At 63.8% G+C, this 11,614-nt stretch overlaps 2 protein-coding genes across 6 annotated transcripts; one reads left to right on the top strand and one right to left on the bottom strand.

The window, feature by feature from the left end:
- Nucleotides 1-1,438: 1,438 nt before the first annotated feature.
- Nucleotides 1,439-5,393, bottom strand: NOC4L (nucleolar complex associated 4 homolog; the record flags this gene model as incomplete). 5 transcript variants are annotated; one of them, XM_080717983.1, is made up of 15 exons in its annotated part: nucleotides 5,313-5,393; nucleotides 5,088-5,208; nucleotides 4,520-4,626; nucleotides 4,035-4,142; nucleotides 3,692-3,841; nucleotides 3,517-3,616; nucleotides 3,364-3,398; nucleotides 2,931-2,981; nucleotides 2,749-2,860; nucleotides 2,520-2,580; nucleotides 2,270-2,380; nucleotides 2,025-2,185; nucleotides 1,870-1,952; nucleotides 1,638-1,751; nucleotides 1,439-1,558 (listed from the first exon to the last, which is right to left on the bottom strand). In XM_080717983.1, the coding sequence occupies exons 3-15, from the start codon at nucleotides 4,589-4,591 to the stop codon at nucleotides 1,439-1,441; spliced, it is 1,278 nt and encodes a 425-aa protein (XP_080574109.1). In that variant the 5' UTR covers nucleotides 4,592-4,626; nucleotides 5,088-5,208; nucleotides 5,313-5,393. The 5 variants fall into 5 exon arrangements, with proteins under 5 accessions (XP_080574109.1, XP_080574112.1, XP_080574111.1 ...); XM_080717986.1 differs by having other exon boundaries at nucleotides 2,749-2,800; nucleotides 5,313-5,390; XM_080717985.1 differs by having other exon boundaries at nucleotides 3,692-3,784; nucleotides 5,313-5,390.
- A 144-nt stretch (nucleotides 5,394-5,537) lies between these two features.
- Nucleotides 5,538-9,454, top strand: DDX51 (DEAD-box helicase 51; the record flags this gene model as incomplete). The annotated part of the gene is made up of 15 exons (XM_080717953.1): nucleotides 5,538-5,850; nucleotides 5,934-6,055; nucleotides 6,550-6,700; nucleotides 6,850-6,995; nucleotides 7,077-7,148; nucleotides 7,273-7,379; nucleotides 7,518-7,626; nucleotides 7,723-7,868; nucleotides 7,954-8,152; nucleotides 8,227-8,342; nucleotides 8,421-8,537; nucleotides 8,707-8,808; nucleotides 8,946-9,009; nucleotides 9,117-9,251; nucleotides 9,428-9,454. 15 exons carry the CDS (start codon nucleotides 5,538-5,540, stop codon nucleotides 9,452-9,454), a joined length of 1,926 nt encoding a protein of 641 aa, XP_080574079.1.
- Nucleotides 9,455-11,614: the final 2,160 nt, after the last annotated feature.

The following is an 11,614-nucleotide window of genomic DNA, read 5'->3' as shown; positions in this document are numbered from 1 at the left end:
AGCTGGCTTCGAACCTGCGTGATCCTCCTGTCTCAGCCTCCCAAGCGCAGGGATTACAAGCGTGCACCACCATGCCCGGCTGGGAAATATTTCTGATGCAATTTTTCCTTGGCGTGCAGTAGCTCTGGTTAAAATACACAGCTCTGGTGGTGTTCAGAGCTCAAGGAGCGGGCAGTGCCAGCTCCTGGCGTGCAGTTGCCAGCCCTTCCCACGAGTTCGTCCCAGGTGCCCCCAGCCTCCTCACTCAGGGCAACCCCACCACTGCCGAGGCTGAGGTGACACCGCCAGGTGCAATGTCCAGGAGGGGCTCATGGGGTCTGCGGGACGTGTCAGGATCCTGGGCAGGCACGGGGCAGCTGGTGAGGCCTGGGGCACGCAGGCAGCAAGGGTTGCAGCAGGTCGTTTCAAGGGCAGCCCAGCGGGGGTGGCTACGGCAAGGGGCTCACAGTTTTCCATGAGCAGCCAGAGTGGGCCAGAAGGATGCACAGACCCCGGCCTGGTCTCGCAGTGCAGGAGGGCACAGGACAACTCACCCGCTCCCTGCAAGTTGCAGGAGAAAAACACAAAACCAGGTGGGCGTGGGGGCCCATGCCTGGACTGCAGCGGCTGGAGACCGTAAGCATGGCCTCAGCGTGGGCTCGGGGTGGGTCTAGTCCCTGCCTGGCCGGCTCTTTCATTGGCCACGGCTGACGAGGGTGGCAGGCCAGGCGTGTGGGCACCTGGGAGCTCTGCTCAAGAAGCACCGCACAGGCCCTGGCCTGGCCGGGCAGAGGGGCCTGGTGGAGTCCCAGGACAACTCTGTGGGGCGAGGTAAATGCCCCCCCCTTATGTCCTTTTCTCTATCTGCCAGCGACTCACACGCTCGAACCCGAAGTCAAATGGTGGCAGGATGGCCAACGTCCTGTCCCCTCCCCGAGCCGCACAGGCCTCTGCCAACCGGCCAAGGCCACACGGCCCCTGCTCTTCAGGACCACCAGAGCCAGCCCGGACACACTGGGTGCAGGCCTGCTGAGCTGCCCTTGGCCACCCCCAACACCCACACAGCACACCGTCCCAAGGGAAGAAACGAGGCCGGCCGGTGGAAGGTGAGAGAAGTCACTCCAGCCCTGGACCCAGCTGCACCTGCCCCGGCCATGGAGCGCATCCGCCCTGTGCTGCTTATTAAGACCCCGGGTGGGGTGGGGACTGCCGGGCAATACACACCCCTGTCCACTGCGACCGAGCAGGCACGCACCCCTGGTCACGCCCGAGTCTAAGTGCAGAGGGTGGACAAAGCTGCCTACCGCAGTTATGTCCAGAGCAGAGTTGGGGTCTCCTACCACCAGGCTGCAAAAAAAGCCGAAAACCCCAGGCAGCCCTCCCCAAGACCCATGCTCTACTGGGACTCGAGCTCCTATAAAATCATTTATTTGGGGTGGGGTCAGCACAGCAGCTGGGGTCAGCTGAGAGTGAAGAACTGGGTGCAGAGGTCGTCGCGCCGACCCAGCAGGCCCTGCGCTGGTATGAACTCCAGAGGCACTGTCTCTGGCCCCTTCTTCTTCAGATCCTGTTCAAAGATCTAGGAGGAACAGATGTGGTCCTGGGCTCGTGGGCCTGGGCTCCTTCCCCGCCCCCCGCCCCCCGCGCCCCTGCCGCACCTCATAAGCAGTGAGCTCCAGGAGTGGCGCGATGCTGGCTTCGGGGAGGGACAGCACCTGGTTGATGACGCTGGCGGCACTGGACACCTCGGGGTGGTAGTGCTGCTGCAGGGCCTGGAAGGGCAGTGGCAGAAGCTCCAGCGAAGTGTGGCCTCGCAGGGACAGGAGAGCGGGGGTTCCCACGAGGCCAGGTGACGGCCCAGAGGCCGCAGAGCGCCGTGGGGAGCCTCACCTGCACCTCCCAGAGGCAGCTCTCCAGGGCTCGGCTCTTGGCTGGGTCCTCTTCCTGGGGATCGTAGGGATCCGTGTCCAGCTCTAGGAAGACGACCAGAACTCCGTGTGCTGCCCGGCCCCCACAGTCCTTAACCCAGCCCTGCACTCACTCACCAGGGCTGCCGGGGCGGTGCACCAGGACACGGCAGGCAGGGTGTCTGCGCAGCAGGTTGCAGATGAAGGGCAGGACCATGAGCAGAGCCTCGGGGGGTGCCGTCAGGGCCAGGCGGGACAAGCGCTTGGCAAAGGCAGCCACCAGGTATGCCGGGAGGTGGCTGGTGGGAGGCGGGACGTGAGACACCAGGGCCCCGCAGCTGGCCGCCGCCCCTCCCCGCCAAAGACACAGCCCCGCTGCTCACGAGGAGGAGAGGAAGAGGTCAGCCAAGTGGAAGAACCGAGCCCGGTACTTGACGTGGAATACCGAGGGCTCCAGGAGGCCGTAGAGCTTCCGGTAGAAGTCGGGGTATTCCCTGTGAAGAACGGGGGAGGCACACAGGGTGAGCCAGTGGGCGATAGACACGTGACAAGGAGGCAAGGGAGGGACGGGGACGGGGACAGACGGGTCAGCCTAGGGTGCCAGGAAGGCCTGACCCCTAGGCTCATACTCACAGGTTGTGCTTATGGATCAAAACAAAAAGTCCGTTCAAAGCCAACAGACTGATGGCGCCCCCTGCAGACGAACACAGACATGGCGGTAAAGCCCAGGCTGCCCTGCTTGGGAGGGCCTGCCACCATCCAGCTCTGCACAGGCTGGAGGCCGCTGCCCAAGGCCACATGCAGGAGGAGCCTGTCACCTGCAGTGGCATCGTCCGCAGCCTGCCTACCAGGGCCCACTCACCCACGTCGCAGGCACTCGTGAGGAAGTCGATCATGAGGGTGGGCTGGGCCAGGTGGGGCAGGATGGAGTCGTGCATCGACACCAGCACCTTCTTGTAGAGGCTGAGGGGCAGCTGAAGTAGAGGCAGGAGTCAGGGTGCTCCCCCACCCCTGCCAAGGCGGCCCCACCCCACAGGGCCCTACCTTGTGCTTGAGGAAGCCGAGCCACATGGTCTGGAACACTTTCCTGTGCTCCTGCAATGGAGTCAAGCTGCACACCGTCCTCTGCCCCCCCCCAGCCCCCCAGGGAGGAGACCTGCCCACGTCCCCTCCTGTCCACCCGCAGGCCCCCCAGGGAGGAGACCTGCCCATGTCCCCTCCTGTCCACCCGCAGGCACGAGCTCCCAGGGCCTCCACCCCAAGAACCCAGGCTGGGCCCTGAAGCACGGGCCTCACGCACGCTGGGGAAGCCCCGACGAGAAGAGGACGTGAGCACAGCCTCGCCGCTGGAGGGCAGAGGCCGCAGGGTCCAAGCCGCTGTGAGGAGCCAAGGGAACCGCCCCGCTCCCACCCAGGCCGCCTCCCTACCCGGGTGCGAGACACTGCCGGAAGCGCCCCGCCTCCGAGAGCTTCTCACCTTCAGGTGAGCGACCTTCCACTTGTCTGACGGTTCTGCATGGACAGCGACACGAGTGGTCAGTCCACACGGGGCGAGGCTGCAGCTCGCCCCGCACAAAGGCCCCAGAGGGTTCAGGCCCCCACGCCCCACCTGACCCGCTGGGACGCTCACCTGCATGCTTCACGTAGAAGCGGGGCACGTCACGCTCCTGGCGGGGCAGGCTCACGGAAGACAGCAGTGTGAAGGCGTTGTTCCAGAAGGCGAGGGGTGTCTACAGGAAGAGGAACGTGAGTACCTGGCGCTGTGCCCCCGCCTGCCTGCCGCTCCACAGGCTGCCGTCACTCACCTCGGCTTGCTGGGCAGCGACCCGAGTCACGGCGTCTGAGGCTGCCTGCATCGTGTGGTAGCGGATGTCGTCGAACTCCAGGTACTCCCGGAACTGGGAGAGGAGCAGGCTGTGGTCGTCCTCAGACGAGAGCAGGCCTCCCACCACTGCCTGGGGGAAGCAACAGGGTGAGCACCAGCAGGCAGGTGCCGCAGCCCCTCACCCCACACCGCGAGACCGCCTCTAACGCCAGGGATGCCTGGGGAGTCTCCCTTGCCTCCCGCAGCCCCCTGCTTAAGCACCCACTCTGGGACTGTCCCAGGCCTCGGTCAGTGCAACTTCCAGGTCCCCCCCAGGGCCTCACCCTGAAGAGTGTGCGAGGAAACAGGTACTGGCCTTCCCACTTGGGCTGTTCCAGGGGGTGTGCGCCTTCCAGCTGCACGAACTTCATAAGTGTCCCAAGGGCCAGCTCCTGGGAAGCGCAGGGCCAGGAGGTCAGAGAGAAAAGTGGCCCTGCCTGTTCCAGCCACAGGGGCCTCTGTAGCCCACCGTGACAAGGATGACGCTGACGTGACCTCTTCAAGGTAAGTGGGTACTGAGCTTAAACCGGGAGGGGGTCCCCAGAAGGAAACAGAGGCCGGGCCTGCCTCCTCATGACTTGGTCGGGATGCTTAGCTCTAACAGCAGTGCTCTGGACACAGCGCTTTTTGAGGCCAGGTGGGTAACAACTGGTGAGAGAGAGCCTTGCTTAGACAGGTGCTAACAAAGATCCCCTCCCCCCACCCCCGGACAGCCTATGGGGGCGGGGTGCAGGAGCCAGGCAAAGATGAAGCCAGCCTCCTGACTCACCTTGACTTGGAAGGAAGGGTGGGCCAAGAGCTCTCCCAGGCGGTTGCAGCAGCTGCAGTAGCGATGTCTCATCCACGCTTTGTACTTGTGCGCGGCGCCCTGGGACCCTGCAGAGTCAGAGCGGCTGTTCTATATTAATGCTCCTGGATACCAGGCTGGGCCAGCCTAAAGTCCTGAGCCCAGCCACACCCTTTCACTGCCCTCTACCTCTACGGCTGGAACCGGGGAGCTGCGGGGTGGGGGGACAGGACTGGCCATTCCCTGAGCCTTGCAAATAGGGAAGATCACCAACAGCACTGCCCCTGCCAGGCCCAGAGACAGAATCACTTCCCTCACTTCGCCCCAGACCCGAGAGCCCTGACAACCGAGTCACAGGGCTCTACCACCACGCGTGGCAGCAAACTACACTAAGTGTAAGTGCTCACGTGGGTTATACCCCTTGGTGTGGGCAGACCCGATTCCCGGGGGCGTCTACCGAGGAATAGACCTCCACCAGTCACCCTGTCCTCCTCCGCGTCCCGCGGCACCGCTCTCCCGGAGCGGCACCCAGCCCCTCCAGGATGCTCACCGGCCAGGATCGTATCCTCAGAGGGCAGCTGACCCACGAACAACTCCCCCCGCTCCAGCAAGGCCCCGAAAAGCCGGCTGCACGTGCGGACTGCTTCCTGGATCTCCTCCTGGTCCTCAGACTGCCGGGGAGACCGGGGCCGGGGCCCTCGGCCCGGTGAGCCACGCCTCCCGCCGCGGCCCCCGCCCGGCCTGGAGCCCCGGAGCCCGCCCGCGCCCGGCCCACCTGCAGCGCGGCCAGGATGTCGAACACGGCGTTGGCTTCGGCGCGGCTGGCCAGCACCGCCTGCAGCAGGCGGCCCAGCGCACGCTCCCGCTCCCGCGCCATCGCCACGCCGCGGAGGGCCGCGCAGGACGGAAGCGCGCCTGCGCCCGCGCCGCCGTCGCGCCCGTGACGACACCGCCCGCGCCGTGACGTCACAGCGCGGCGCCTCCCGGCGTGAGCGGCGGCATGGCGCTGTTCCACGTCGCGCGGTACCCGGGCCCCGAAGCGGAGCCGGCCGCGGCGGAGGCCGGGGCGGGCGGCCGGGCCCGCGCGCTGCTCGAGCGCCTGCAGAGCCGGGCCCGCGAGCGGCAGCGGCGGCCGCAGCCCGAGCCCACGCCCGCCGAGGCGGCCGCGCAGGCCCGGGAGGCGGCGGGGCGGCGGCGGCGGCGGCCCCGGCGGCGGCCCCGGCGGCGGCGGCGGGACAGCGGCACCGCGCCCGGGAGCCCGGAGGCGCGGCGGGCAAAGCGGCGGAGGACGGACGGCGCGGGCGCGGGCGCGGGTGGGCGCGGAGGGCGCGGTGGGCGCGGGGCGGGCGGCGCTCCCGGGGGCGCGGGGCTGACGCCCGGTGGGCCTGCCGCGCAGGTAGCAGCGATGCGGCGGCGGCGGCCGAGGCCCAGCAGGCCCCAGACCGACGGTCCCCGGAGCAGGCGGCCGAGCCCCCGGGCCCGGTGCTGGGGGGCTTCGCGAGGAGGAAGACGCCGAAGGTGAGCGGCCGGGGTGGGGAGCACGGCGCGCCCAGGGCCACTTGCCCCGACCCGTCTTGTCTTACGGGGAGGGTTCTGGTAAATAAGCGGCTTCAGTAAAGATCTTGAGTGACTGGAGAAAAAGGAAGGTTGGGCAGTGACCCAGGGTCTGCGTTAAAGGTTTCTGGGCCGGGGTCCCGAGGCCCAGCGGCTCGTGTGTGCGTCAGGCAAGTGCTGGTCAGTAGGTTCCTGGGCCCGTTATGGGGTGTGGCGCCCCCCCCCCCGCCCCGTGATGGAGGCCCAGGTGGTCGTGGTCGGAGGCGATGCCTGCTGGTGGCGTGTTTCTTGTTTGAAAGCAGCATGGGACAGGGTAGTGGGCCTGAGAAGCAGCAGAGACTGGACAGAAGCCTCCTCAGGGCCTCCATCCTCTTCATTTCTAGCTCTTGTCTCCTCTGCTCCCTCAGCCTGGAGAGCTCTGGACAATACTCCTGTCTTTCTTTTATATCTTGGAGTAGGTCCAGCCTTTCTTGCCAGCATGGTTGGCCAAGCCAAGCTGTGTTAAGAAGAATGTCACCGAGGATCTTGTCCCAATTGAGGACATCCCCGAGGTGCACCCTGACCTGCAGAAGCAGCTGCGAGCACATGGCATCTCGTCCTACTTCCCAGGTGCCCCGCGCTGTGCTGGAGGACCCGGGGGCAGGGCACTCCCAAAGCATCCTCACTTAGGCTGTGAGGGCCACGGTGCAGGAGCCCTTGCCCCATGTGCGTGGAGTGTGCTCAGGCCTTCCACCTCTGCCCTGGTCCTCCCTGTCTAGTCCAGGCAGCTGTGATTCCCGCCCTTTTGGAGAGTGCAGCCAGTGGGTTTCTGGTGGGTCGAGGTGGATACCAGCCCAGTGATCTCTGTGTTTCTGCCCCGACGGGCAGCGGGAAGACGCTGTCCTTTGTCATCCCTGTGGTGCAGGTGGGTGTACAGCCCTCCTCCTCCAGCCAGGGTTCAGCAGCAGCTGGACCTGCTGACACAGGCGGCCCTTCCTCCTCGCAGGCCCTGATGCAGCGAGTGGTTTGCCATGTCCGTGCCCTGGTGTTGCTGCCCACGAAGGAGCTAGCCCAGCAGGTATGTGGACCGTGCACCCACAAGTCTGCTGGCCTGCGGGTGCGTGGCACTCGGCACCTGGCTGACCCACGCTAGACCTGCAGCAGAGCCTGCCCCTGGCCTCACCAGCGATACCCTCTCGTAGGTGAGCAAAGTGTTCAAGGCGTACACAGATGCCACGTCTCTGCGGGTTGCCTTGGTGACTGGGCAGAAGCCGCTGGCCAAAGAGCAGGAGAGCCTCGTCCAGAAGACGTAGGTTCTACAGGTGGTGGGCATTCAGGAGGCCTGCCCTCTGCCGCTGGTGTCGGGTATGGTCAGTGCTGTGTGAGGAGCGGTGCCTTGCTGTCAGAAGGCACCAGGACGCCCTTCAGTTGAGTCTTCTACGTGCAGAGCAGATAACTACCGCTGCCTGGCTGACATCGTGGTGGCCACGCCCGGACGCCTTGTGGACCACATTGACCAAACACCGGGGTTTAGCCTCCAGCAGCTCCGCTTCCTGGTAGGTGGCCTGCCCTGCAGGCTGGAGCTCTGAGTTGAGGGCAGACCTTGGCAGGGCATCTCCCAGCCACCCTGCTTCCCTACTCCCACCCTGCAGGTGATTGATGAGGCTGACCGGATGATAGACAGCATGCACCAGTCCTGGCTCCCCCGGGTGGTGGCAGCTGCCTTCCACAGCGAAGGCCCTGCAGACTCCTGCACCCTGCTCCAGAGAAGGCAGCTCCAGGTTGTGACTGCTGCCAGGTATCCCAGTTGTGCTGGGGTAATTGTGCCTGCCTTGTGGGTTCAGACGTGTGAGGAATCCTGTCGTGTCTGCATTCCTTGCCAGTACCTGCTGTCCCCAGATGCCGCTGCAGAAGCTGCTGTTCTCGGCCACCCTGACCCAAAACCCCGAGAAGCTGCAGCGGCTCGGCCTGTTCCAGCCCCGGCTCTTTTCTGTGGGGCTAGCACAGAAGGACCCCAAAGACACGAATATTGAGATGGATGGGGACTTGGGGGGGAAGTACGCCTTCCCTGCGGGGCTCACGGTGAGCAATGGGGTGCATGGGGCAGGGTGGCCCCGGGTCCAGGGCTTCTGGCCAGATGCTGCCCTCTTCCGCAGCACCACTACGTGCCCTGCAGTCTTGGCTCCAAGCCACTCGCTGTCTTGCACCTTGTTGTTGGGTTGAGTCTCTCAAGGGCGCTGTGCTTCACCAACTCCCGGGAGAACGCTCACAGGTGAGCCACGCTGGGCCTTTGCAGCTGAGATAGGCTAGGGCCCTGGTACCCCCTGGCTGCAGCTTTGTTTCTGCCTAGGCTTTTCCTGCTAGCACAAGCTTTTGGGGGTGTGGACGTGGCTGAGTTCTCCTCCCGCTATGGCCCTGGCCAGAGGAAGAAGATCCTGAAGCAGTTTGAACAGGGCAAGATCCAGCTGTGAGTACCTGGGAGGGAGGCTGCTACAGAGAGATGGGGTGATCACTTTGAAGGGTGCTTCCTCCTGGAAATTGGTTTCCTGGTTCCCTAACTCTGTGGCTGCCAGTGTCTAGAAAGGCCTAGAGCTTTCTCCCAGTGGGGCAGGGCCTCCAGAGCTATGTTCCCTCAGCCTCATCAGCACAGATGCCACTGCCCGAGGCATTGACGTGGAGGGAGTGGAGCTGGTGATCAACTATGACGCTCCCCAATACCTGAGGACCTACGTGCACAGGTGAGGGCTGGGGCTTGTGAGCTCTGGTATGGGACCAGCCTGCATGCTTCCAGGTGGGGTGTGGCCAGAAGAGCTGTCTTTCTGCCAGGTCCCCAGAGGTCTGGCTACTAGCTGGAGATAACTGTGTTTCCCTCTAGAGTTGGGAGAACAGCTCGAGCAGGAAAAACCGGACAGGCCTTCACACTCTTGCTCAAAGTGCAGGTGAGGATGCAAGGGGCTCAGCGGATGCTTTGGGGAGGCATTTGATGCCCGAAGGCGGCCGGGGCTGGTTGAGATCCCTCCCCACATGTGAGACCCCTTCCCTCTAGGAGAGGAGGTTCCTCAGGATGCTGGCGGAAGCTGGGGCTCCTGAGCTGACGCGGCACGAGATCCCCAGCGAGCTCCTGCAGCCGCTGGTCCCTCGGTATGAGGAAGCTTTAGCCCAGCTGGAGAGCTGTGTCAAGGTGAGGGCTGCTCTGCTGGTCCAGGGAGGGTCCTGCAGTTAACGCTAGGTAGAGAAAAGCAAGGGGTCGAGGGCAGGACATGTGCTTCTGGGCTCCTGGCCTGAGGGCAGAGGTGCTTCCTGCACAGGCCTGGGGCTGAGAGTTCACGGTGCCAAACCTCTCCTCTCCTCCTTCAGGAAGAGCAAAGGCAGAAGGCAGCCTAGGCTGCCGAGGCCAGAGGGTGCTCCTGCAGAACAGCACCACCTGCACTCTGCCTGAGAAGTCCCTATCTCTGGAAACTGAGCAGATGGAGTCCCAGCCCCGATGGCCTGAGCCAGCTCAGGCCTGCGACCTACCTGGCTCCTGTATGAGGCAGCGGGGTGCACCCAGTGCCCATTGGCCTCCCTGGAAACCAGCTTTGGGGGCTGGAGACGCCCTGGACAGGCAGCCATGGCCCTTGTGAGCTCGGTGGGGCCTCTGACACTGGCCCTGCCTCCTGCCGGGACGGGCAGTGCTGAGTCCTTCCCAGCTGCCTCCCTCCATCCCAGGAAGTGCTCCCCAGCTGCAGGGATCCTGAGCCAGTAGCGCTTCCTAACTACCTACCGTCCAGGTATAAAGCCCTGTATGAGGGAAACAGGTACAGGATTGAGAACCTGTTTATAAGAACAATAACATTCAACACATTAAACTTCTGGGAAATAAGAAATGGATCATGTCATGTGAAGGAGGAACAGGAGTGAGTGCTGCTGGGACTGGTGTCCCCTGGGCGGCTGTGGCTGTGAGCTGGGTGGGTGGAGGACTCAAGTAGGGTTTGCTGTGCTCCACGCGTGTGGGTTGGCCGCTTCGGAGGGCGCCGGCAGTGGTGCTCCGTGGCCAATCACCGGAGACCTGCATCACTGAAGGCCTCCTGGGGGTCTGTGCGGGGCCGCTGGCAGTCCAGAAGTGACGCTGTGTGTGCTGGGGGCTGTGGGGCCCGCTCAGCAAGGCCAAGCACGGGCCCAGAGGCCGGAAGGAGGTGGTGGCTCCAGGGGCTGCGCTCGCTCTCAACATACTCCCACTCAGGCTGAGGAGAGAATTGGGGTGGGAGAGGCTGTCAGTCGAGGGCTGTCTGCAGGAAGCGAGGGCAGTGGTCTAGAATATTGCTTCCCATCTTAGTCTACAAGAACCTTCATCCTGTTGTTCTAATCTGACACGTTCCTGGTTTCCACTACCCACACCCAGGGCCTCCTGGGTGCTGCTGGGAAGGGAAAGGATAGGGGCGGCCGTCTCCAGTGGAACACAGGTCTGCTTCCTCAGCCACCACCCACTCACCACATCCTCACAGGCACCGCTATGCCCAGTGCTGGAAGTGGTCAAGGAGGCCCTCGTAGCCATTCCTGGAAACCACAGGCTGAGGCCACTTCTGGTAATTCTGAGGCAAGACCTATAGGCTACGCAGATCAGACTGGCCAGGGCAGGAGGGGGCAGAGGGGCAGATGCAGATGTCAACCACAGGGAGGCGGGCACACTGAGGCGGAGCCTCAGGGCCCTCCTGGGGATGGCTCATGGCAGCCAATTCCTGGCAGGTGGTGTCTCCTCAGACTTGCAGTGCAAAGTTCCTGGCTACCATGGAGGAGGGGGGAGGAGAGAGTGGACTCTGTGTCCACTTCTGCAGCCACCCAGCTCCACAGATGTCACAGAGCCCGGTCAGGCAAGCAGGATTTGGTGTAGGGCCAGAGCAGGAACATGGGCTCCACACAACCGGGTGTTTGCTGGCAAGAGGGGGGTGCCCCCAGGTGCAGGCACTGGGTGCCCCATGCTCTGGAGACGTCCTGGACCAGGTCCTCATGGTCACCCTGCAGTTGTCTACCATGACCGGAAGGTGGGCCACACAGGTGTGCCGGGCACAAAGCATGGTCTCGGGACCAGGATGGCCACCTCCCAGCACCAGTCCTAGCGGCACTGTGAAGTCCTGCTAAGCTCCCAGTTACCTGCAGGTAGCCTGCCTGCTCAGGGTGAGGTGGGAGGTGGACACTGTAAGGCCGTGTGACCAGGCACCTCGCTTTCCTGGGGAGGGGCATGTAACCAGCCATGATTACGGCTCATGATTTATGCAAGTTACTTAACACATGAGGGTCATGGGCATGGTGGCGCACACTTGTAATCCCAGCATTCGGGAGGCTGAGACTGGAAGATCACGGTTTGCCAACAGCCTCAGCTACTTAGTGAGGCACGCTGCAACTTAGACCCTGTTTCCAAAAAAAAAAAAAAAAAAATACAAAGGGTATAGCTTGCAGGTTGAATGCTCCTGGGTTCCATCCCCACACCCACAAAACACACACACACCACATGAGGGTAATGCCAGTGAGACAAGATTACAGGTTCGCAGCCAGCCTTGGCTACTC

This window comes from Muscardinus avellanarius, assembly GCF_963383645.1.
Source record: "Muscardinus avellanarius genome assembly, chromosome: 21".
NCBI classification, from domain to species: Eukaryota; Metazoa; Chordata; class Mammalia; order Rodentia; family Gliridae; genus Muscardinus; species Muscardinus avellanarius.
The sequence above is the reverse complement of the archived record's forward strand: the minus strand, read 5'-3'. Positions and strand labels throughout refer to the sequence as shown.